General features: G+C 50.0%; 1 protein-coding gene across 1 annotated transcript; it reads left to right on the plus strand.

Moving 5' to 3' along the window:
- Positions 1 to 1,898: 1,898 nt before the first annotated feature.
- On the plus strand, positions 1,899 to 11,259 carry LOC123351658 (trypsin-3-like). Its single transcript, XM_044991161.1, has 6 exons — positions 1,899 to 1,944; positions 2,979 to 3,010; positions 4,735 to 4,883; positions 9,571 to 9,824; positions 10,481 to 10,617; positions 11,092 to 11,259. The coding sequence occupies exons 1-6, from the start codon at positions 1,899 to 1,901 to the stop codon at positions 11,257 to 11,259; spliced, it is 786 nt and encodes a 261-aa protein (XP_044847096.1).
- The last annotated feature ends 14,694 nt before the right edge of the window (positions 11,260 to 25,953 follow it).

Consider the following 25,953-nt stretch of genomic DNA (forward strand, 5'->3'; position numbering starts at 1 on the left):
CCCCTTGGCTGGGGGCGTGTCCCGGAGCTGGGCCCCCTGCCCAGGGTCCCCCCTCGCTTTCCCCAGCTGCTCACCGCAGCCGGCTCCGGACGGCTCCAGCTCCACAACGCCTCAGCTCGACTCTGCCTCAGCGCAGCGGCGGCTGCTGCCCTGGGCTGCCTTCCTGGCCCCTCCGGCTCTGGGTCCTGCACCTCTCCTCCCAGCACTGATGTGCTCCCTGGGCTGCTTCTCTGGCCGGCGCGGCCCTGCTCCCCAGCTCAGCTCGGGCCCCTGCTCTCCCCTTAGCTCGGCCCCACTCAGTCTGACCCAGGCAATTCCAGCTCACACGGAGGACGGGACCCCCCTGGCCTCTTGACTCCCTCATTGGCCTGCCCGTCCTGCTGATCTGGAGCATTGGCCTCTCCCCATTGTGCATGGGGACTGTCAGTCTCAGGGTCCTGATTTCCCATCGACCCTTCCCCTTCCCTTTGGTGCTGGGAGCTAGCCAGCCAAAAACCCCACTGAGTTTTAGTAAGGGGCCAACAGTCCCCTTACACCAGGAAGAGGAAGAGGACGAGGAAGGTGGAAGGTTCAGGGAGTCGCTTTCGGCAATGGAGAAGGTGCCGTTCCAAGGGCTAATTCCTGCCAGGATCCTCGGCAGAGGACAGAGATGGGAACAAAGGCTGGCAACTCCCCCGGATACAACCTCCTGGAGCATGAGGGTGGAGGGAGTTGCCTGGATGCCGAAATGCGGGGAAGCTCCCCAGATAGGTCAATCATGTTGACTCACAGGGACAGCCCATTTCCCTGGCATAAAAAGTGGCTCATCCCAGAGTATCCTTAGTTTTGTCCAAGACGCAACCACCGGAGCCTCTTCCACTCCCGAGGGCCCCCGGCGGGAGCTACAGGTGAAGCAGGGCCAGTCCAGCCCCTGTGTCGGGATGCCTGGCTGGGGGCGTTGGGGCACTGGGGTGGAAAGGAGATAACTGTGGTTTGAGGAGCAACATAGGGTGGTGGCTTGGGGCATCTTGCGGTTATTGGGGTGATTATGGGCTGCCAGTGGGATCACTCCATTGTGGAGGTATTGACGGGATAGAATGGGGGCTCTGCTCTGTTATTGGGGGGATTATGGCCTGGAATGGGGCACTCAATGAAGATGGATGACTTGGCGGTTTGCCTGCTCAGCTGGTTCTTGGAAGACATGGCTTCTAATCTCCGGTCTGGTGCTGTTGCCCAATCACTTCGTCGCTCTGTGCCTGACTTTCCCCATCTGTACAATGGGGATCATTGCCCTGCCCTGCCTCACCAAGGAATTGTGGGGATAAATAGGATAAAGATTGGGAAGTGCTTGGGTACTACCGTAATGGGGCCCAGATAGCACCTCAGGTCTATTAATTTCTCTGTTATTAAGCTGGCTATGGGGGTTTCAAGCTACTCTGTTATTGTTAGAAGGGGAGCGAGTGGCAGTGGGGTGGCTCAGGCCAGCTCATGCAAATCTTTCTCATCTGGCTTGACTTTTAGTTTCTCTCTGCACACCCACCAACAGATCAGATCTTTTCATGGAACATGCCGCTGGGGGCATCTGGGACCGGGTGGAAGTGGAAGATGGAGCTGAGCTGGGGGAGACTGGGCCCCCACTGCCAACAGATGATCACAGTGTGTTTCCCCTCCCCATGTCGGGCAGTGCTGTCATCTCCTGGGGTACAGGCAGGGCAGCCCAGGTGCAGAGAAACCGCTCGCACATGGGAGCCTGTGGAAGAACGGGAACTCAAGCCTGGCTTTTCTGAATCCTAACCATGCACCTTCCCCGCGAGGCATCCGTCCTCCTCAAGACACCCGTGGCCAACAATTCCCTTTCGATCTCTTTCCCTGCAGTAAAGCCAGTGACTCCGCCGACAGTATCCATCGCTGCAACCGCCATGGAGCTGCTGATCATCGCAATGCTGGTAGCTGGGGCAGGAGCAGGTAGGAAAAAGAGTCAAGCGAGAAGCCAAGGTTGGATTGGGTGAGAAGGTTCAGCAGTTTCACCACAGGCCCTTCCAGGAATATCTCAGAGACATTGCTTAAGACAGGTTCCTGCTCAGGAAGAGCGAAATTCCCAGCAGTCCCATTATCAATTTCATTGGTTGCAAAAGGAAATTAATATATTCAGTCCCTGTGTCTCATTATTCTTTATTGTTTGTAGGGCAGCCAGGAAGCCATGATTTCACAATCTGTTTTCATCCCGATTCAGGATAGAAAGAAAGAATTTTGAAATTTCTCACAATAGAAAATGTTTTTTGGGGAAAAAAATAAATCTGTTACACTGAGATGTCAATGTCTTTAAATTTAAAGCATTTATAAAAATATATAACTTTTTCAGATCATCATTTAGAAAAATGTGGAAACAAAAATTATTGAAAAAAATAAAAAACAAATCAAAATGGCCCTTTCTGATAATGTTCAATGCTCTGGTCAGACTGCCTGTCCCATGAAGCACCATGCACCACTTGGTGAGGAGAAATTAGTGCATCATGGGAGTCCCTGGTTGTGAGGCATCATGGGAGATGTAGTTTGATTGTGGAGCCTGGCCCATAGAGGAGACTGCTTCGTTTTAAACTTTTTTTTAAAGAATGTGCATCACAACCAACACATTCCTGCAGAAATTATCAGCTTTGACAAAATGGCATTTTCCGATGGGAAAAAGTTCCATCCAAAAAAGTTTGACAGTTTTAAATATTTTGTGACAGGGTCAGGCCAGATGGCTACAGGAGAGTGGTGGAAGGTAGATACAGTAGCCCCAGATTAAGCAGGTACCTTTTCCCTGGGTAAAATAACAGGGAACAATCAGGAACCTGCTAGAATCAATTAAGGTAGGCGGGCTAATTAGGACACCTAATTATGAGCCAATTAGGAAGCTACTAGAACAAATTAAGGCAAGTAGGCTAATCAGGGCACCTGGTTAAAAGAAAGACCTCCCTTCAGTTAGGGAGAGACGCGTAAGGAGCTGGGAGTGGGAGGATGTGCTGCTGGAGGACTGAAGAATACAAATGCCATCAGGCACCAGGAAGAAGGTAGGCGGGCTACCCAGAGCGTGCTGTGGTCCCGCTCCTCCCCCTCCCTCCCAGCGCTTCCCGTTCCCCCGCCGCCTAACAGCGGTTTGGCAGCACTTAGGACTTTCCGGGAGGGAGCGGGAGGAGCAGGGACGCAGCACGCTCAGGGGAGGAGGCAGAGAAGAGGCAGGGCAGGGGCAGGGACTTTAGGGAAGGGGTTGAATGGGTGCAGGGTGAGGGACTGTGCAGGGGAGGGAAGAGGCGGGGCAGGGGCGGGGTGGGGACCGAGCATCCACCAGGCAGAGGGAAAGTCGATGCCTATGATTGCGGTAAAGCCTAGAAACAGCAGTCACTGACCAACCCCCGGATCTCCTGAACACATGTAAATTGTGATTTCAAGAGGTTTATAATTTGATCAAATCAAGGTGAATTTTCATGTGAACAGCAAAAGGCACCTCCCTGACCCCAGGGCTATTCCCTTGCAAAATTTCAAGTCCCTGCTGCCAAGGCAGCACTTTAAAAGCACTTTAAAAAGTGGTTGGAATATTGTTTGAACATTAAAAAAATGAAGGGCCCTCCTGGGTCATCATAACCAGTCCCTACTACCATCGGCAACTTGGTCATAGAAGCGTATCGAGCTCCATCTTCAAACTCAAGAGGTTTTTTGCCTCCCGCTCCTGTTCCACAACTTACTTCCTTCGATGGTTAGTAACTGTCTTCTAATCTCAGCCTAGATTTACCCATGGTGCTTATCCTCATTTGTTCTTGTGCCAACTCTGGTCTTCATCTGCTACAGATCTTCTCCCTCCCTGGTGTCCCCCCGCACTCTGCATTTAGAGAGAACAATCAGATGCTGGCTCGGCCTTCCTTTTAGGTTAAACCAGCCGAGCTCTTCTGTCTTTCCTTGTAAGAGCAGCTCTCCATTCCCACGATAATCCTAGCGTCCTTCTCGACACCTGTTCCAGTTGGAATTCCTCTTTCTGGAACACGGGTGATTGGAAGTGGAGGTTTTCCCAGTGGTATTAATGCCTCCCTGGGTAAAATAACAGGGAACAATCAGGAACCTGCTAGAATCAATTAAGTCCCTACTGGAAATACCTCATAGAGTATCAAGGTTGGAAGGGACCTCAGGAGGTATCTAGTCCAACCCCCTGCTCAAAGCAGGACCAATCCCCAGACAGATTTTTACCCCAGTTCCCTAAAGGGCCCCCTCAAGGATTGAACTCACAACCCTGGGTTTCGCAGGCCAATGCTCAGACCACTGAGCTATCCCTCCCCCTGTTTTACACTACCTCACCTGGTACAACCTCGGATCGCCTTCTGCATTTGCACGGCTGCATGCGAGCAGTGGCTCATGGTCATCCTGCCCAGGGCTACCTGGGGGGGGGCAAGTGGGGAAATTTGCCCCAGGCCCCGGGCCCCACAGAGGCCCCACGAGCCCTGGCCCGGCGGCAGTCTGGGTCTTGGGCGGCATTTCGGTGGCAGGGGGCTCTTCGGTGCTGCCGAAGACACGGAGCGACTGAAGGGCCCCCTGCCGCCGAAATGCCGCCAGGTGAGTACAAGCGCCGCCGCTCCCCCGCTTTGCCCCAGGCCCCCTGAATCCTCTGGGCGGCCCTGATCTTGCCACCAGCCAATCAGTCTGGATATGACTGCTGCCCACCCCGCCCCCTGCCCTGATTTCAGCTGCTGTTTGCCACTCTCCATTGCAGTCTCAGACACAGAGGGAGAACGGATCATTGGCGGGAAAGACTGCCACATTGGATCCCGGCCCTACCAGGTGGCTCTCCTGAGGAACGGCCGCATCTACTGCGGCGGAAGCCTGATACACCCGAAGTGGGTGCTAACTGCTGCGCACTGCATCAGACGGATCAAGTAAGTCACTGCGGGGGTGGAGGGAGAGAGGGAGATGCAGGGGAGCAGTGATTTCCCTACACCCCCCCCCCTGAATTTTCCCAACACCCCCCCCAGTTTTGTGAGCTAGTTACATACCAATTTAGTGACTGTTTGGAAATCTGAATTTAAACTGAAACATTAATACACACTTTAAAAGCTTATACAGTGTATGATAAAATATGTGTATCTGCAAAAGTATAATAGATTTGAAAAGTATGAACATAGACTAGCTTCCTTGCTTCCTTATACAGCTGTTTTTTATGATGTCAGTGCATTCATTTCGGTGATGTTGGCCAACCTAATAATTTCAAATGATGATTTGTAAGCAAAGTCTAAATGAGCTCTCCCTGACAGCTAGTGATGAGCTGGGGGCTAAGGCTTCAGGGCCAGATTATATTTACATTCACACCTAATCTACCTAGGTATCCAGCAAACAGAGCTGTGTTGTCCAAGTGATAGATTTTTGGCTGGGGTTGGGTTACAAACCACTTGAATGTGGGGGGAAGGGGGGATGAAATGTTGTTCTTATTGTATGAGTAAAGGGCAGTAGAACTGTACTTAGCCTGTGCTGATTGAGGGCATCAAGAGAGTGGGTGGGGACCTGTCCCTCTCCACTGTTTAAAGACAGAGCTGATTAGGCTCCATAGATAGTCTCTTGTTCTGTTAAGTGACCACTGCAGCTGAAATCACTGACAATCAGGTCTAAGTGCTTAGTCCTGTTGTGGGGACAGTGTTCCTGTGGGTACAGTGTTTTTGTGTAAGAGACAGCCCAGACTGCACTAGCAGCGAGGTTCCCGCACTGAGAGCTCAGCTGAAATCACTGAGAGCTGGTGGAACCTCAAGAGACCAACTCGCAGAGGTCACAGTGGTAGGTGACAGCAGAAGGTGACTGTGCAGGGCCATTGGCAACAGAGTGGTGGAGTGAACGGTGGCACAACGAACAGCCATGGCCAGAGTGAACTGTGCCTTTTTGTCCCCCACCTCTGAACTCTGAGTCTCCACTGACCAAGGACAACACCAGTGAGTGGAGTGCGGTGGAGGGAAAAGTGAGGGGCATGTTAAATAAACATTTGTTTGTTGGACTATATTTTACTCACTTTGCTTCAAAATGCTAGATTTGTGACTGGGAATGGAAACTTATATAAATATGTCTCCCAGTAGGCCAAGATTTTTAAAATGCAGTATTTGCCAAGGTTGTTATCTCACATTGTTGCTATCTTGGGAGGTCATTATGTTGGGGAGTTTCTGTACTAAACATTTTTATTATAATTAATTTTTACATAAGAATGGTCATACTGGGTCAGACCCATGGTCCATATAACTGAGTACCCTGTCTTACAACAGTGGTCAAGGCCAGGTGCTTCAGAGGGAATGAATAGAACAGGGAATCATCAAGTGATCCATCCCCTGTTGCCCATTCCCAGCTTCTGGCAAACAGGCTAGGGACACTCAGAGCATGGCGTTGCATCCCTCTCATCCTGGCTAATAGCCACAGATGGACCTGTTCTCCAGGAATTTATCTAGTTCTTTTTAAAATCCTGTTATAGTTTTGGTCTTCACAGCATCCCCTGGCAAAGAGTTCCCTGGGTTGACTTTATATTGTGTGAAGAAATACTTCCTTTTGTTTTTTTAAAATCTGCTGCCTATTAATTTCATTGGGTGACTGCTAGCTCTTGTGTTATGTGAAGGATTAAATAAAATTTCTTTCTTCGCACCAGTCAAGATTTTGTAGACCTCTATCGTATCCCCATTAGTCATCTCTTTTCTAAGCTGAAAATTCCCAGTCACTTTAATCTCTCCTCCTGTTTCATACCCCTCATCATTTTAGTTGCCCATCTCTGTACCTTTTCCAATTCCAATATATATATTTTTAGGATGGGTGACCAGATCTACACACACTATTCAAGGTGTGCACGTACCATGGATTTATATAGAGGCAATATGATATTTTCTGTCTTATTATCTATCCCTTTCTTAATGATTCCCAACATTGTTTGCTTTTGTGACTGTTGCTGCACATGGAGTGGATGTTTTCAGAGATCTATCCACAATGACTCCAAGATCTCTTCCTTGAGTGTTAACAGCTAATTCAGATGCCATCATTTTGTATGTATAGTTGAGATTGCTTTTCAATGTGCATTACTTTGCATTTATCAACATTGAATTTAATTTGCCATTTTGTTGCCCAGTCACTCAGTTTTGTGAGATCCCTTTGTAGCTCTTCGTAGTCTGCCTGGGACTTAACTATCTTGAATAGTTTTGTATCATCTCCAAATTTTGCCACCTCACTGTTTACCCATTTTTCCAGATGAATATGTTGAATAGGACTGGTCCCAGTACTGACCCCTCAAGGATACCACTATTTATCTCTCTCCATTCTGAAAACTGATAATTTATTCCTACCCTTTGTTTCCCATCTTTTAACCAGCTACTGATCCATGAGAGGACTTTCCTCTTACCCCATGATGGCTTACTTTTCAAAAATCAATTTAAATTAAATACTTTTTTTTTAAATGTATATATTTTTAGAAATCTAGACCTGTTATGTGTTTTGGTGTAACTTGCATTATTCTTATGTTAAATTTGCATAATCCTAACAAAACATTTACTTTATTCTTATCTCTTTTATATATCTCATTGGTCCTGACACCCCCCCTGTAAATTCGAACACCCCCCCTAATTTCAATTCCTGGGGAAACCACTGCATGGGAGTAACCCACGTCCCCAGTCCGTATCTTCTCCCTTGGTGTCCCCCATCCATGCCCAGATCTCCCTCTGCACCCTCTAAATCCTCAGCCCCATCCTCCTCCATTTTTTTCCAGCCCTCAAATCACTTTTGTGGTTCTCCTCTGCATCCTCTGTGGTTTTCCAGCATCCTTGTTCACATGTGCCTCGGCACACCAGCAACGCTCTCCCCAGCGGCGTGTGCAGAGGGAAACTCGCCCCCGGGCTCGCCAGCATCAGCCCCTTTAGCATCCCACGGGCGGCTCATGTGCAGGTGCTCTAGGAGCCGATGGAATGGAGCGGAGCTCCAGGAAATGTTTCCCCTTGACTCCAGCCTGTTGCTGTTGGTTCTCAACCATGGAGGTCTGCGGCCCCCCGCTGGTTTCAGGGGGTCCGTTGGGTCCTGTGGCTGAAGCCAAGAGCCCTGAGCAGTGGCGCATCAGGGCTGAAGCTCTGAGTCCCGGCGCCTCCCAGAGCACTGAAGCGACAAGCCCAAGTGCCCCCATCCCACAGGTGAAGCCTGGATCCCCAAATGGATGGGGGCTGTGGGGAGCTCCGGGAAATACTCAATGAGAATTTAAGCCCTGGAACAAACATGCAGAAGGGGCATGCCTGAAAAACTGAAAGAAATTCAAGCTGCTTTTTCAGAGTTCTGTAATTCTGCAGCTCCTCATAGACTCATAGACTTTAAGGTCAGAAGGGACCATTATGATCATCTAGTCTGACCTCCTGCACAACGCAGGCCACAGAATCTCACCCACCCACTCTTGTAACAAACCCTTAACCTATGTCTGAGTTACTGAACTCCTCAAATCGTGGTTTAAAGACTTGCAGATAGATCTGTCCTTCCCCTCCCCTCTTTTTCTCCTAACTCTCTTTGTGTGTTACGATGAAGCTGGTATATTTGTTTTATTTGGAAAAACTAATTAAAAGGCATAAATAATATGTTAAAAATCACAGTGTCTCATGTCGGCATTTTTTAAACTTTTCGATTTTCCATTCGCAACTTTTTCTTTCAAAGTGCCCTGTTAGTTTATTTTCAGAAATATTTTGCAACAACTGAAACAAACTATTGCCACCCGATTTTTCAATTCGCTGGAAAGCACAAAACTCTTAGACCCAGATTTGACTATTTGAAATTCTCAGTGCTTCTGCATGTTGGTTTAACTTGGCATGAGCAGGCCGCAGTGACCCAGGACAAGGGAAAAGAAAAATAACCGAATTAAGTTAGTCACAAAAGTGGGTGAGGAGATAGCAAGTGTGAAAAACCAGGATACTTTTTTTCTGGGGTGGGGTATATTTGCATGTATAAGACAATGCCTCTAATATTGGCACAATAGCGATATAATTAGGATGTGTGGTCACCCTACCCAAAAGCCAAAGAGAAGGAATTCACGATTCTTGGTGAAAACTGCAGCTTTGATAACACCAAAGTGTTCCACAAATTAAGGGCAAAATCATCAGATTGTTCATTTCAGCTCTGTGAAACCAGGTGCAAGAAACAATAATGTCAGCAAAATATGCTGTGAGCCTGTGGCATGAGAACAAAGCATGATATGTACAGGAATTGGGCTGGAAAATACCGGACAAACCATAAAGTGCATGATTTCAGGTAAAATGGAGGACGCATGCATCAGAATATAGTTAAACTTGTATGTAAAGTAACCAATACTTGTATTCTTTGGATCTGTGGCATGCCCCATAGCCACCCCTTACTCATGACTCTGATCAATTCTGTGGAGTGTATGCCAGTGTATGCCAAGAAACACACAAAATTGGACGCGATTGGAGTCGAACTGAGTTCTTGGAGAACTAAGATGACGAGGTCTCGGAAGCTACTCCAGCATCGAAAATCCATTATTGGCCCAGTTCTAGTTGCTTGTCCGATACGACCTTTGAATAGACGCCCATTGATCTCTTCCTTTGTCCTCTCTCCATGTAGCACCGTGCGGGTGCATCTGGGGGATTATAATCTATGGGTGAAAGAGCCCACAGAACAGATACGAAGAATCCGCAACTTCTTTGTGCACCCTGAGTATAACCTCCGTCCTCGTGACAACGACTTCATGCTTCTGGAGTTGGATAAGCCCGCTCGACTCAACAGCTACGTGAACACAATCAACCTGGCTACCCGTTGTCCCTCTCCTGGAACACGATGCAGTGTGTCAGGATGGGGCACCATCGAGTCCCCCCAAAGTATGGGCTGCTAGGGTGAAGAGGGAGGGGTTGAGGTTGGGCTCAGCTTGGGATGGAGGTGGAGGCTCTTTAAGGAGACCTCGTTAATGGGCTGTCAAGGGTTTTTGGATTCTCCTGGTGGAAATTTTTCATCTGATACTATTGTTAGTGGACAGCTCAGATTCAGCAACTCCAAAGTGTCTCACAAATTCGGGGCGTTTTCATTCATTTCAGAAAAAAATATTCTGAAAAAATTTTGCATTTGAAAACACTGGGATACAATGGCATTTTTTTTCCTTTTGAAATGTTTCCTTTTCTTTTCAAACTGTTACAGACATACTTCAAATCACAACGAAATATTATAATATAACATAAAATACTGAATCTAAATGAAATGATTTGTTTGCCATTAAATGAAGAGCTTTTTGTGGTTCTTCTGTACATCAAAAAAAAATTTTTTGGAAAATGAATGTGGCCAGATCCCAGGGGAGGTCAATCGGCCGCAGCTCCATTGGAGTCAATGTGGCCAGATCCCAGCTGGGGTCAATCGGCTGGAGCTCCATTGGAGTCAGTGGATCTAAGCCAGTTTACACCAGTTGAGGGTCCTACACTAAGTTTTCTTTTCTCTTGCACCCTATTCCCTGCTCATGATCTCCTATTTTTCTGTCATTGCCCAGAGCTGTTCCCAGCCATCATGCAGTGTGCAGATCTCTATAGCGTCAGCCAGGCCAGGTGCCAGGCTACTTACGGTGGCAGGATCACGGAGAACATGTTCTGCGCTGGCGTGGAACAGGGCGGCATAAGCTCGTGCAAGGTAAGGGGGCATCCCGGAGAATGGGGTGGGTGATGGGTGTCGGAGCTCACACAGCTCAATACTCTTTATCCCCTATGACCTGCAAACCCTTATCTGCCTACTACTGAGGGGCCGTCGTCACTCAGCCCCTGGCCCCAGCCAGCCTTCGTGTCCCATGGAAGAGCAGCCGATCTGCCCTCCAGCCGCACCGAGCCCTAAATGCTGAGCTTCATCCAGCTCCTGGGCCTGTCTGATCCCAGCGCAGGTGCAGCCAGCTGCAGCTACCTGAACCCATTTCTGCTCTTTAAACCCTTCCTGTCCGTGTGTCCCTGCCGCCACCTGCTGTGGGGGATGAGCTCTGTGAGTCTGTGTGTTTGTGTATGTGTGTGTGACCCTGCTGCCCCCTGCTGGAGGGGATGGACCCTGCTCTGGGTGTGCGTGCACACGCTGGGGGCATGGCTGTATTTTGCTGATGTCTTCACATTGTCTCTGCAGGGCGATTCAGGAGGCCCACTGGTCTGCAATGGGCAGCTGCAGGGCGTGGTCTCCTGGGGGAAGTCTGTCTGTGCCCTGCCGGGAGAGCCCAGGGTCTACGCCAATGTCTGCAAAGCTGCCCAGTGGGTGAGGAGCACCATAGGGAGGAAGTGCACCAGATCGGACTGAGAGCTCACAGCGCGTCACGCCTGCCACAATAACCCACCAACACACGCCCCAACCATGCCTCTCCTCATCTCACCGCAGCAGCCGGGGGATGCAGACTGGGGTCGGGGGAGCTGGCCCGGCTGGGATTGGGATGAGGGAGCTGCAGTTGGACCAGGCATGACAAAATCCTAGGACTTGGATAAAAGTGTGCGACTGGTTTGAAAAGCATGAATGAGCCTGAGAAAACAAGGAAGTCTCCTTGTGGCACCATAGAGACTAACTCATTTATTTGGTCATAAACTTTTGTGGGCTAGAACCCACCTCATTAGATGCATGGAGTGGAAAATACAGTAGCGGGTATATATACATAGTACGTGAAAAGATGGGAGTTGCCTTACCAAGTGTGAGGTCAGTCTAACGAGACAATTCAATTAACAGTAGAATACCAAGGAAGAAAAAATCACGTTTGTAGTGATAATGAAGGTGGCCCATTTCAAATAGTTGACAAGAAGGTGTGAGTAACAGTAGCGGGAAATTAGTTTTTGTAATGACCCATCCACTCCCAGTCTTTATATAGGCCTAATTTGATGGTGTCCAGTTTGCAAATTAATTCCAGTTCTGCAGTTTCATGGACACCATCATACGACCTAACCACATCAGCCACACCATCAGGGGCTCGTTCACCTGCACATCTACCAATGAGATATATGCCGTCATGTGCCAGCAATGCCCCTCTGCCATGTACATTGGCCAAACCAGACAGTCTCTATGCAAAAGAATAAATGGACACAAACCTGACATCAGGAATTATAACATTCAAAAACCAGTCGGAGAACACTTGGACCTCCCTGGTCACTCAAAAACAGACTTAAAAGTGGCAATTCTTTAACAAAAAAACTTCCACAACAGACTCCAATGTGAAACTGCAGAACTGGAAGCTAATAGCCATTGATGGACCTATCCTCTGTGAATTTATCTAGATCTTTTATGAACGCTTTTATAGTCTTGGCCTTCACAACATCCTCTGGCAAGTTGTTCCACAGATTGACTGTGTGCTGTGTGAAGAAATACTTCCTTTTGTTTGTTTTAAACCTTCTGCCTATTAATTTCATTGGGTGACCCCTGGTTCTTGAGTTATGAGAAGAAGTAAATAACGCTTCCTTATTTATGGATGGATTGATAGATCCTGCAGAGACATGTGGAAATGACTAGGTGACACTTGGGGTTTTTCCATCCCTACATGTCTATGATTCTATTGACAATATAGAATATTAAATATATTATTAAAATTAATATTTAATGTCACATAAAGGTCAAGAAGAAATCAAGCAAAATATTCAAGTTGATCCAAAATATTGCAACCTTAGTCAAATGAATTGTTTTCACACCATCAGAACAGAAGGATCATTTTGGCTTTTTGTCATCCAAAATATCAAAACTGACGCAGAGAATTGGGCAGATAATGGATTTTTCTCCTCACTGGCAATTTTGGAAAAAAAAGTCATTTGGGATCAAGCAAAACATTTCATTTTATCTGAAACGAAACATTTCATTTGGGCATTCAGCATTTTTAAACATTTTAATTTTTTTTTCAAACTAAAAGTTAAAGGAAATTTCTAAACAGTCATTTGGAAGTGCAAATGGGAAATGTTTGGTTTGGAAATTTTTGAAACAAAATGTTTTGATTTGGGGGGAATTTTGATGAGGGAAAGGGTATTATTTTTTGACTGAAGCATTTCAGCAAAATTGACACATGATCATCTTCTATGAAATGATAGTCAGTTACTACTGGTGGGTCCACAAGTGGCCAGTAAGACCAATCCCGATCATTGAGTCAGGCTGCCACACATTCTTTCCTCCTTTCCCATTTATCTGTTTCCTGGTGTCTTAATTGGATCTTGAAATGCTGGGATCCTTCCCACAAGGTCCTTCTCCATTTTAGTGGGTGGAGGGCTTGGGTTTCCCATATGTCCTCAGTGACAGAGCAGGCAAGCAAAGAGGCAGTTTCTTTCAATGGCTAAGAAGACAGATGAAGGCTACAGCGGGATGGTGATCTCTTGATTTCCTGGTGTTTGGATGAAGACCCTCATCCTGCCAAGCAATGTGTGGACACTGGTGTGGAACAGCATTTCCACACAGGGTCCCCGGGTGGGGGAGGGGCCATGGGGCTATGCCCTCCCACTTTTTACTGGCTGTAAGGGCAAGCACCAGTGGTGAGCGATGGAGGGGAGCGGAGAGGTGGTGCGAGGGCAAGGCCTCAGGGGGAAGGGTCGGCACTAGGCTGGGAGATCAGGGGGAAAGGGCGGTATGGGGGTGGGGCCTCAGGGAAAGGGGTGGCACGGGGGTGGGGCCTCAGGTGGAAGGGAAGGTGTGAGGGTCGGGCCACTGTGGAGGCAGGGGTGGCCCTCCACTTTTAGGGAGCTTCCATTAAAAGAAATTGCGCATGTCGTCAGATGTTCGGCTGCGAGTGTGTGTTCTCTCTGCATGCTCTAGCCAGATAACCCATACAGCAGGCTCCGATCAAACTGCCCAATGAGACCACAAGAATCAGTTTTCAGGGAAGGTGCCCGGCCAGGTTTATTGTCAACAAAGCCCAGTAATAGCACCTGGCAGACTCTACGAGGCTACTGGGACATGTCTGCCCATGACAATGGACGCCGCTCTGTCAGTGGTGGGACTGTCCACTGCCCCCTTGTCTTGCCAAAGACACTCCCTCTGAGATACATCTTTATACACAGATACAAACAAATTACATATTGCTCCTGATGTATCAGGGTGCCACCCTCTGATGTATTAGGGCGCCAACCATTACCTTGTACATGTTGGTTTGATCAAAACATCTCTATCCTTCATGCTGTCATCCTGACCTTATCCTTCAGACGACTCAGCATGTTCCTGTTCTCTTTGGGAAATGTGTTTGGTATCAAGGTGTTCTGGTACCACCTTTCTGGCATGTGTTTGTGTATATTGTCTTGTGCCTAACTCTGCTCTTCTTACATGGTCCATTCTATGCATCTGATAAAGTGGGCTGTAGCCCACGAAAGCTTATGCTTAAATAAATTGGTTAGTCTCTAAGATGCCACAAGGACTCCTGTTCTTTTTACAGTGTAGCGGGGTAGTTACCCGCTCCTGCCCTCTGAGGCTTAAAACAGCCCAGGAGAGGGCTGTAGCTGGGGTGAGAAGCCTGGGCTGATTGGGAGAAAGCAGGCTCAGCTGTGGCCAGGTCCCAATCAGGCCCAGCTGGCCCCTATAAGAGGCAGTGAGCCAGGAGCCCAGACAGACTCTCCCTCTGCCTGTAGAGGGAGAAGGGCCTGGCTGCAGGGAGTTAGTCAAGGTACCTAGAGTGAAACAGGGCTGGGGAGCTCCTGCCTGGAAAACCCCAGGCTGCGGCCTAGCATAAGGCCAAGAGGTACTAGGGGTTGCAGGGGGCAGCCCAGGGGTAGGCAAAGGCAGCAGGTCCAAACCCCTTTGCCTATGATGAGTGGCTGCTACTGCAGTCTGCCCCAGTGAACAGGGGCTAGATGGAGACTGAGCAGTAACCAATACTGAGGCAAAGTGGGGATAGTGGGGTGGGGGTTCCCCTGGGAGGGGAAGACCCAGTTAAAGGGGCACCGGTGTTGCCGGCCCAAAGGGCCCGAGGGGGCAACAGCGGGGTTCGTTGCCCGGTGTGCGTCGCACTAATTAACACACCAGGGTGGAGAAGCAAACAAAGTTTATTTGAGCTCAAAAAAAAAGGTGCAAGGGAGAAATAACAATCTCAAATCCTGCACACCCGCACGCAGGTGGGGGTCCCAGTATGTATACCCCCTTTGTTTTTCTTTATCTGTACTTTCCCACTGTGTGGGCATTTTCTCATGCATATAACCTTGATTACAGCATCTGCTTTTCGCCTATCTTATTTAGTATTGGCTGCATCTAGTGCCAACCGGCCTTGCTGACTGCTAGCAGTCAGCACATAGCATAGGAGGTTACAAAAGTTTAGTCAGGCTAACAAAAGCGCTTCACATAGAGGTACTTTGGTTCACATAGGCCCAGAGCCATCCTCCCGAGTTACCTAGATTTATGCCTAGTGACACCAACACCGGGGTCCTGGGAGGGACACAGGGGCCAGTAGCTGGAAGGTGGATCACCGCCTGCAGAGGGCGCTCAGGGATGGATTGAGCTAATTCCCAGGATAACCAGCAGGAGGCGCCGCAGGGGTGAGTCCGCTCGTCTACATACGGCTACAGACTAACATGGCTGCTACTCTGAACCCTCTACTTAGGAATGTGTGTTTTTGAAATATCAGCCCTGTTCTTGCCAGAGTCTGTGAGCAGGGCCTGCCTCTTGCTCACAACGTAACTTTGCTTTATATCAGCAAAGTTTTGACTACTTGAGCCCAGGTCTCAGGCCTCATACCAGGCCTCTGGTACATGGGCTTATGTTTATCTTACTACAGCGCACATCTGTAGTATTCCATATTCACATCCATGTCCAAGTCCTGTGGCAATCGGCAGCCGGAGCGGGACAGCAATGACCGGAAACTCCTAGTCACCGACCGGCATGCAGGTGGCGGCTGTCAGAGGGCCATTTTTGCATTTGGAGAGAGGCAGGCCTGCAACTCGGCAGCCACAAACGCGACAGAGCAGCTGTTTTAGGGCCCGCTCCGCTCCCCTGCATGGGGTATGTGTGTGTTGGGGGGGGGGACGGTGTCACAAGCAGGACATGGGCAGTCTGACCTAGTGCTCAGAGCAGGAGTTGGGAAATCAGGCCAGGCTACGAACCAGGAGATCAGAGTCCGAGGAAAGCCCAAGGGCAAACCCAGAATTGAGTGTTGGGAGACAGGGTCCAGTTACCAGGGGATCAGAGGTAGGAGCCAAACTTGAGAGCAGAACCATGGATCAATACCCAGAGTTAGGCCGGGTCAGGATACCAGGAAGAGGATGAGGAAGAGGAAGAGAACAAGGAAGGCGAAGAGGACGAGGAAGGGGAAGTGGAAGGGGAAGAGGACGAGGAAGGCACACACTCCAGAGCAGGACAGAAGGTTCAGGGGGTCGCTTTCGGCAATGGAGAAGGTGCTGTTCCAAAGGCTAATTCCTGCCGGGTTCCCCTGCAGAGGACAGAGGCGGGAACAAAGGCCGGCTTGCTCCCGCAACTCCCCGGGATCCAACCTGCTTGTTCCAGGTGTATGAGGGCAGAGGAAGTTGCCTGGCTGCCGATATGTGGGCAGCTCCCCAGATACGGCAATAATGTTGACTCACAGGGACAGCCCATTCCCCTGGCATATAAAGTGGCCCATTCTGGAGGTTTCTAGTTTTGTCCAAGACACAACCGCCGAAGCCTCTTCCGCTCCCGAGGACCCCTGCCGGGAGCTACAGGTGAAGCAGGGCCAGTCCAGCCCCTGTTGTCGGGATGCCTGGCTGGGGGTGTTGGGGCACTGGGGTAGAAAGGAGATAACTGTGGCTTGAGGAGCAACATAGGGTGGTGACTTGGGACATCTTGCAGTTATTGGGGTGATTATGGGCTGCCAGTTTTGGGGGTATTGACAGGATGGAATGGGGGCTCTGCTCTATTATTGGGGGTGATTATGGGATATGAGGGGGTATTGCCTTATTATTGGGGGTGGTTATCATAGAATCATAGAAGATTAGGGTTGGAAGAGACCTCAGGAGGTCATCTAGTCCAAGCCCCTGCTCAAAGCAGGACCAACACCAACTAAATCATCCCAGCCAAAGCTTTGTCAAGCCGGGCCTTAAAAGCCCCTAAGGATGGAGATTCCACCACCTCCCTAGGGAATCCATTCCAGTGCTTCATCACCCTCCTCATCAAATAGTGTTTCCTAATATCCAACCTGGACCTCCCCCACTGCAACTTGAGACCATTGTTTCTTGTTCTATCATCTGCCACCACTGAGAACAGCCGAGCTCCATCCTCTTTGGAACCTCCCTTCAGGTAGTTGAAGGCTGCTATCAATTTCCCCCTCACTCTTCTCTTCTGCAGACTAAATAAGCCCAGTTCCCTCAGACTTTCCTCGTAAGTCATTTGCCCCAGCCCCCAAATCATTTTCATTGCCCTCCGCAGGACTCTCTCCAATTTGTCCACATCCCTTCTGTAGTGGAGGGATCAAAACTGAACACAGTACTCAAGGTGTGGCCTCACCAATGCCGAATAGAGGGGAATAATGACTTCCCTTGATCTGCTTCTTCATATTTTTTTTTGGCCCAATTCATCTGGGTTATTCTGGACCCTATCCCTACCCTCCAGCATATCTACCTCTCCCCCCAGCTTAGTGTCATCTGCAAACTTGCTGAGGGTGCAATTCATCCCATCATCCAGATCATTAATAAAGATATTGAACACAACTGGCCCCAGGACCGAACCTTGTGGCACTCCGCTTGATACCAGCTGCCAACTAGCTATGGAGCCATTGATCACTACTCACTGAGCCCGACAATCTAGCCAGCTTTCTATCCACCTTATAGTCCATTCATCCAGCCCATACTTCTTTACCTTGCTGGCAAGAATACTGTGGGAGACCGTATCAAAAGCTTTGCTAAAGTCAAGATATATCACATCCACTGCTTTGCCCATATCCACAGAGCCAGTGATCTCATCATAGAAGGCAACCAGGTTGGTCAGGTATGACTTGCCCTTGGTGAATCCATGTTGACTGTTCCTGATCACCTTCCTCTCCTCCAAGTTTTTCAAAATGGATTCCTTCAGGACCCACCTGCACCATGATTTTGCTGGGAACTGAAGTGAGGCTGATCGGTCTGTAGTTCCCCGGGTTCTCTTCCTTCCCTTTTTTAAAGATGGGCACTATATTTGCTTTTTTCCAATCGTCCGGGACCTCCCCTGATCACCACACATTTTCAAAGATAATGGCCAATGGCTCTGCAATCACATCAGCCAACTTCCTCAGCACCCTCAGATGCATTAGATCTGGACCCATGGACTTGTGCATGTCCAGCTTTTCTAAATAGTCCTTAACCTGTTCTTTCACCCCCGAGGGCTGCTCACCTCCTCCCCATGCTGTGCTGCCCAGTGCAGCCGTCTGGGAGCTGACCTTGTCTGTGAAGACTGAGGCAAAAAAAGCATTGAGTACTTCAGCTTTTTCCACATCGTCTGTCACTAGGTTGCCTCCCCCATTCAGTAAGGGCCCCACATTTCCCCTGACCTTCTTCTTGTTGCTAACATACCTGTAGAAACCCTTCTTGCTATCCTTCACATCTCTTGCTAGCTGCAACTCCAATTGTGCTTTGGCCTTCCTGATTACACCCCTGCATGCTCTAGCAATATTTTTATACTCCTCCCTAGTCATCTGTCCAAATTACCACTTCTTGTAAGCTCCCTTTTTGAGTTTAAGTTCACTGAAGATTTCACTATTAAGCCAAGCTGGTGACCTGGAATATTTGCTATTCTTTCTGCACTTCGGGATGGTTTGTTCCTGCATCCTCAATAAGGCTTCTTTATAATACAGCCAGCTCTCCTGGACTCCTTGCCCCCTCATATTAGCTTCCCAGGGGATCCTGCCCATGAGTTCCCTAAGAGAGTCAGAGTCTGCTTTCCTGAAGTCCAGGGTCCGTATTCTGCTACTCTCCGTTCTTCCTTGTGTCAGGATCCTGAACTCGACCATCTCATGACCACTGCTGCCCAGGTTGCCACCCACTTCTACTTCCCCTACCAACTCTTCCCTGTTTGTGAGCGGCAGGTCAAGAGGAACACGGCCCCAGTCGGTTCCTCCAGCACTTGCACCAGGAAGTTGTCCCCAACACTCTCCAGAAACTTCCTGGATTGTCTGTGCACTGCTGTATTGCTCTCCCAGCAGATGTCAGGGTGATTGAAGTCCTCCATTAGAACCAGGGCCTGCGATCTGGAAACTTCAGTTAGTTGTCCGAAGAAAGACTTGTCTACCTCATCTTTCTGATCCAGTGGTCTATAGCACACACCCACCACGACATCACCCTTGTTGCTCTTACCTCTAAACTTAACCCAATGACTCCTAACAGGCTTTTCTGCAGTTGCAAACTGGAGCTCTGAGCAATCATATCGCTCTCTTACATACAATGCAACTCCTTCACCTTTCCTCACGTACCTGTTCTTCCTGAACAGTTTATACTCATCCATGACAGTGCTTAAGTCATGTGAACTGCCCCACCAAGTTTCTGTTATTCCAATCAAGTCATAGTTCCTTGATTGTGCCAGGACTTCTAATTCTTCCTGCTTGTTTCCCAGACTTCTTGCGTTCATGTACATGCACCTAAGATAACTAGCCGATTGCTCTGCTTTCTCAGTATGAATCAGGAGGCTTCCCGTCTTGTACCCTCCTCCCAGTATCCCTCTCCCCCACTTACCTCTAGGCTTAGGTCACCATACCCCGGCAAACCTAGTTTATGGTATCCTAAGGGGCATTTCTCTGTTATTGGGGAGGATTACGGGGTGGAATGGGGCATTCAGTGAAGATGGAGGGCTTGGGAGTCTGGTTGCTCAGTTTGTTCTTGGAAGACACGGCTTCTAATCTCTAGTCTGATGCTCCATCCCTGTAGGACCTTGGCTCAATTACTTAGCCGCTCTGTGCCTCAGTTTCCCCATCTCTACAGTGGGGATCATAGCCCTACCCTGCCTCACCAAGGAATTCTGGGGATAAATAGGAACCCTCAGATTGAGAGGGAGACCAGATCGTTGTGGGGAGAACCTGCCTCTTTGGCTCGCGGCCCTACCAGGTGGCTCTCCTGAGTAACGGCCGTGTCGCCTGTAGCAGAAGCCTGCTAGACCCGAAGTGGGTGCTAACTGCTGCACACTGCAGCAGACAGATAAGGTAAGTCAGTGCTGGGGTGGAGGGAGAGAGGGAGATGCATGGGAGTAACCCACGTCCCCAGTCCTTATCTTCTCCCTTGGTGTCCCCCATCCATACCCAGATCTCCCTCTGCACCCTCTAAATCCCAGCCCCATCCTTCTCCATTTTTCCCAGCCCTCAAATAATTTGTATGGTTCTTCTCTGCACCCTTTGTGGTTTTCCAGCATCCTTCTTCAGATGTGCCTCGGCACGCCAGTATTGGTCTCCCCAGCGGTGTGTGCAGAGGGAAACTCACCCCCGGGCTCACCAGCATCAGCCCTTTTAGCATCCCACGGGCGGTTCATGTGCAGGTGCTCTAGGAGCTGATGGAATGGAGTGGAGCTCCGGGAAATATTTCCCCTTGACTCCAGCCTGATGCTGTTCGTTCTCAACCAGAGGGTGGGTTCACGGCCTCCTGCTGGTTTTAGGGCATCTGCAGGGCCCCACAGCTGAAGCCCTGAATCCCAGCGTCTTCTGTAGGGCTGAAGCTTGGAGCCAGAATGGAGGAGGGATGTGGGGAGCTCTGGGAAATATTCGATGAGAATTTAAGCCCTGGAATGAACTCCTGGCCTTCCACAGAAGGGGAGTGCCGGAAAAATGGAAAGCAATTCAGGCTGCCTTTTTAGAGTTCAGTAATTACTGCAGGGCCTGAAGATAGATTTGTCCTTCCCCCACTAACTCTCTTTGTGTGCTAAGACGAAGCTGGTATCTTTGTTGTATTTGGAAAAAAATAATTAAAACATATAAATAATACGTTAAAAATCACAATGTCTCGTGTCGGCATTTTTGCGACATTTCAATTTTATCAGTCGAGGTGACGCATGGCTAGAAAGGGTTAAACACCCTGCAAAATAAATAGCCCACAGAAGACATGCAGGGAGATAACATTTGTGTTTTGTTCCTCCAACTTTTTGAGGGGAGGGGTTCAGGTTGGGCTCAGCTTGGGAACGGGGTGGAAGCTCTTTAAGGAGACCTTGTTAACGGGCTGACAAGGGTCTCTGGCTTCTCCCTGGGGCAAATTTTCAACCAAAACAATTCGTAATGAAAAACGCAGCTTTGACAACACCAAAGTGTCCCACAAATTAGGTGCAATTTCTTTCATTTCGGAAAAAAAATATTCTGAAAAAAGTGAAAACTTTGCATTTTGAAAACACTGGGACACAATGGCTTGATTTTTGTTCTATTTGAAATGTTTCCTTTTGAAATTTCCTTTCCTTTTGTTTTCAAAACAAGTTTAAAACATTACAGACGTGCTTCAAATCACAATGAAATATTATAAGATCACATAAAATACTGGATCTAAATGAAACAATTTATTTTTTTGGCTTTTCTGTTCATCAAAATTTTCCTTTTCAGGAATATGAATGTGGCCAGATCCCAGCTGGGGTCAATGGTCTGTAGCTCCATTGGTGTCTATGGGGCTAGATCCCAGCTGGCGTCGATGGTCTGTTGCTCCATTGGTGTCTATGGGGCCAGATCCCAGCTGGCGTCAATGGGCCGCAGTTCCATTGGAGTCAATGGGGCCAGATCCCAGCTGGCGTCAATGGGCCGCAGTTCCATTGGAGTCAATGGGGCCAGATCCCAGCTGGGGTCAATCAGACATAGCTCCATTGGAGTCAGTGGATCTAAGCCAGTTTACACCAGTTGAGGGTCCTATACTAAGTTTTTATTTTTCTCTTGCACCTTGTTCCCTGCTCGGAGCTCACACAGCTCAATACTCTTTATCCCCTGCGACCTGCAAACCCTTCTCAGCCTGCTACTGAGGGGCCGTCGTCACTCAGCCCCTGGCCCCAGCCAGCCTCCGTGCCCCGTGGAAGAGCAGCCGATCTGCCCTCCGGCCACACTGAACCCTAAGGGCTGAGCTTCATCCAGCTTCTGGGCCTGACAAAGGTGCTGAAACAGTTTCTGTAGTGAGGGGCTGAGAGCCATTGAACAAAATTGTAAACCCTGTACATGACGGAAAGCACTTCAAGCCAGGGGGTGATGCCGCACCCCCAGCACCTTTAGTTCTAGCACCTCTGGGCCTGATCCCCAGCTCAGGTGTAGGAAGTTCAGAGCAACTGAATCCATTTCTGCTCTTTAAACCCTTCGTGTGTGTGTGTGTGTGTGTGTGCTCGCTGGATCAGACAGAGCTCACAGCACGTCACGCCTGCCACAATAACCCACCAACACATGCCCCAGCCACACCTCTCCTCATCTCACCGTGGCACCCGGGGGATGCTGAATGGGGTAGGGAGAGCTGGCCTGGGTGCAAATAGGATGGGGGAGCCATAGCCCAAAGCAGCCAATGGTTATGAGCCAGGCCTGACAAATTCCTGAGGTTGGGTTAGAAATGTGTGACTGGTTTAAAAGACATTAATTGGTGTGAAGTCTGTGAGATTGCTTTAAAAAAATCATGAGATTGGTTTGAAATGGAGAGATTGGCTTGGCTTAGTTGTGAATCAGCCTGAAATTCACAAGCTTGGTTCAAAAATTGAGAAGTTGACTTTAAAAATCATGAGATTTGGTTTAGGATTAGGGTTAGGGGATAGAATCATGGGATCAGCTTGAAATCCACAAAACTGCTTTGGAAATCATGAGATCGCTTTCACAATCCTGAAATCACCCCAATGATTGTGAGATGGGTTTAAAAATCATGAGATTGGACTAAAAATTATGAGACTGGTTTTAAAATGCTATAAATAGTACACATGTCTTTGATCTGGGCTCTTGCATCGGTATGGGTGGCGTAAGCGGCTATAACTGCTCTAATGTCATGAAATCTGATGGATGCGGATTATTGAGTTGGGCCGCACAGATTTCTTTCCTCCTTTCCCGTTTCTCCATTTCCTGTTCTCTTCGTTGGGTTTCATAACACTGGGATCCTTCCCACAAGGTCCTTCTCCATTTCAGTGGGTGGAGGGCTTGGGTTTCCCATAACTCCACAGCGGCAGAGCAGGCGGACAAAGAGACGATTTCTCTCAACGTCTGTGAAGGCGGATGACGGCTGCAGCAGGATGGCGCTCTCCAATCACCTCGGTTTCCTGGCGTTTGGATGAAGACCCTCATCCTGCCAAGCACCTTGTGGACCCTGGTGTGCAATGGCATCCCCACGCAGGGGCACTGGAAGAGGCGGGGCCAGGGGACCATGGCCCTCCCACTTTTTACTGGCCATAAGTGTGAACGGCGCGGGGAGGAGGTGTAGAGCAGGGGCCGGGTCTTGGGGAGAGGAGGTGATGCGAGGGCAGGGCCTCGGGGGGAAGCGACAGTTCGAGGATAGGGCTCAGGGAAAAGGGTGGCATGAGGGTGGAACCATGATTCGGGTGCCAGCGCCCCCCCGCCCCCCACTTCAATGGCCCCTGTCTCCACATTCAAAGAAATCACGCCCAGGTGTCTTCCATGCTCACATCAATGTCCAGATGCTGATTAAGGGTCTCCTGGGGCCCTGGGCCAGAGCAAGTGAGGGGGCCCCAGGTCCAGGAAGTTGTCCCCACCCCACCTCTTCTGCCTGCGGTTCCGCCCCTTCTGCCTATGGCCCCGCCCATGGCCCCACCCTCTTCTGCCCCTTTCCCATCTCCCCGCTCCCTTTCTGCCCACAGCCCAGACCCATTCCGCCCCTTCCCCCACATCCTCACCCCCCCCACTCGCTCATTTCCACCCCCACCCTCCCAATGCTGTCCCGAGACCAGAGAAGTTTTGTGCCCCGGGGCGCCAGCAGGGAGTGAGAGCTCCTCCATCCTCGAGGCTGCAGTGTGGAGGGTGCTTCTGGGGACCCCAAATTGGCCTGGGCCCGTGGGCCTGTACATTAATCCACCATTGTCCATGTTCAAGACTTGTGGCGAGTGGTGATGGGAGTGGACAGCGATGACCGGAAACTCCTATAGTCACCGACCGACACACAGGCAGCGGCTGTCAGAGGGTCATTTTTGCATTGGGACAGAGGCAGGCCTGCAACTCGGCAGCTGCAATGCGACTGAGCGGCTGTTTTTAGGGACCGCTCCGCTCCCCCGCATGGCGTGCGGGGGGGGGGGGTTTACGAGCAGGACGTGGGCTGTATGACCTAGTGCTCAAAGCAGGAGTTGGGAAATCAGGCCAGGCTACGAACCAGGAAGTCAGAGTGCGACGCAGGCCCGAGAGCAAATGCAGAGTGGAGTGTCGGGAGGCAGGGTCCGGTTACCAGGAGATCAGAGGTAGGAGCCAAACTTGAGAGAAGAACCAGGGATCAACACGCAGAGTCAGGCTGAGTCAGAGTACCAGGAAGAGGAAGAGGACGAGGAAGGCACACACTCCAGAACAGGGCGGAAGGTTCAAGGAGTCGCTTTCAGCAATAGAGAAGGTGCCGTTCCAAGGGCTAATTCCTTCCGGGTTCCCCTGTGGAGGACAGAGGCAGGAACAAAGGCTGGCTTCCTTCCGCAACTCCCTGGGATCCAACCTGCTTGTGCCAGGTGTATGAGGGTGGAGGGAGTTGCCTGCGTGCCGACATGTGGGCAGCTCCCCAGATATGACAATCACGTTGACTCACGGGACAGCCCATTTCCCCGGCATAAAAAATGGCCCATCCCAGAGGATCCTTAGTTTTGACCAAGACACAACCCTGCCAGGAGCTACAGGTGAAGCAGGGCCAGTCTGGGTGCTTCAAGGCACTGGGGTGGAAAGGAGATAACTGTGGCTTGGGGAGCAACATAGGGTGGTGACTTGGGGCATCTTGCAGTTATTGGGGTGATTATGGGCTGCCAGTGGGATCACTCTGTTTTGGGGGTATTGATGGGATGGAATGGGGGCTCTGCTCTGTTATTGGGGGTGATTATGGAGTATAAGGTGGCACTGCTCTTTATTGGGGGTGATTATGGGATATGGGGGCACTGCTTTGTCATTGGGGGTGATTATGGAGCATGAGAGGGCATTGCTCTGTTAATGGAGATGATTATGGGGTGGAATGGGGCACTCAGTGAAGATGGATGGCTTGGCAGTTTGGCTGCTCAGCTTGTACTTGGAAGACATGGCTTCTAATCTCTGGTCTGATGCTCCATCCCTGTAAGACTGTAGACGGGCCGGACTCACCCCTGCGGCACCTCCTGCTGGTGACTCCGGGAATTAGCTCTGTTCTAGCGTTGGAGCGCCCTCTGCAGGCTGGTGATCCACCTGTCTTCAGGCCCCCGTGTCCCTCCCTGGACCCGGTGCCCTTTTACATGGGGTGCTGCCCCCTGGCAGTAACCCCTTTCTCTTAGGGTCTCCCCTCCTCAGGGAACCCCCACCCTCTATCCCCACCTTGCCTCAGTGTTGGCTACTGCCAGTCATTGTCTAGCCCCACACTCTGGGGCAGACTGCAGTATCAGCCTACTCATCACAGGCAAAGGGGTTTGGACCTGCTGCCTTGGCCTACTTCTAGGCTGTCCTCTGCAACCCCCAGTACCTGTTGGCCCCATGCTAGGCCACAGCCTGGGGCTTTCTAGGCTGGAGCTCCCCAGCTCCTCAGCCTTTCCCCAGCCCTGCTTCACTCAGGTACCCAGTCTCTAGTTCCCTGCAGCCAGGCCCCTCTCTCTCTGAAGGCAGAGAGAGACTCTCTGCCCTTCTGGCTTCCCTGGCCTTTTATAGGGGCCAGCTGTGGCCTGATTGGGGTGTGGCCCAGCTGCAGCCACTTCCCCAATCAGCCCAGCTTTTAGAGCTGCAGCTCTCAAGCCCTGCCAGGCCGCTTTCAAACCCCTCACGGCCGGAGCAGGGGTCCACCCTGCTACAAGGACCTTGGCCCAATGACTCAGCCTCTCTGTGCCTCACTTTCCCCATCTCTACAATGGGGATCATAGCCCTGCCCTGCCTCACCAAGGAATTGTGGGGGATAAATATGGTAAAGATTGGGTGGTGCTCGGATACTACCGTAATGGGGACCCAGATACCGCCTGAGATCTATTAATTTCTCTGTT

The sequence above is a fragment of the Mauremys mutica genome, chromosome 17, assembly GCF_020497125.1.
Source record: "Mauremys mutica isolate MM-2020 ecotype Southern chromosome 17, ASM2049712v1, whole genome shotgun sequence".
Taxonomy (NCBI): domain Eukaryota; kingdom Metazoa; phylum Chordata; order Testudines; family Geoemydidae; genus Mauremys; species Mauremys mutica.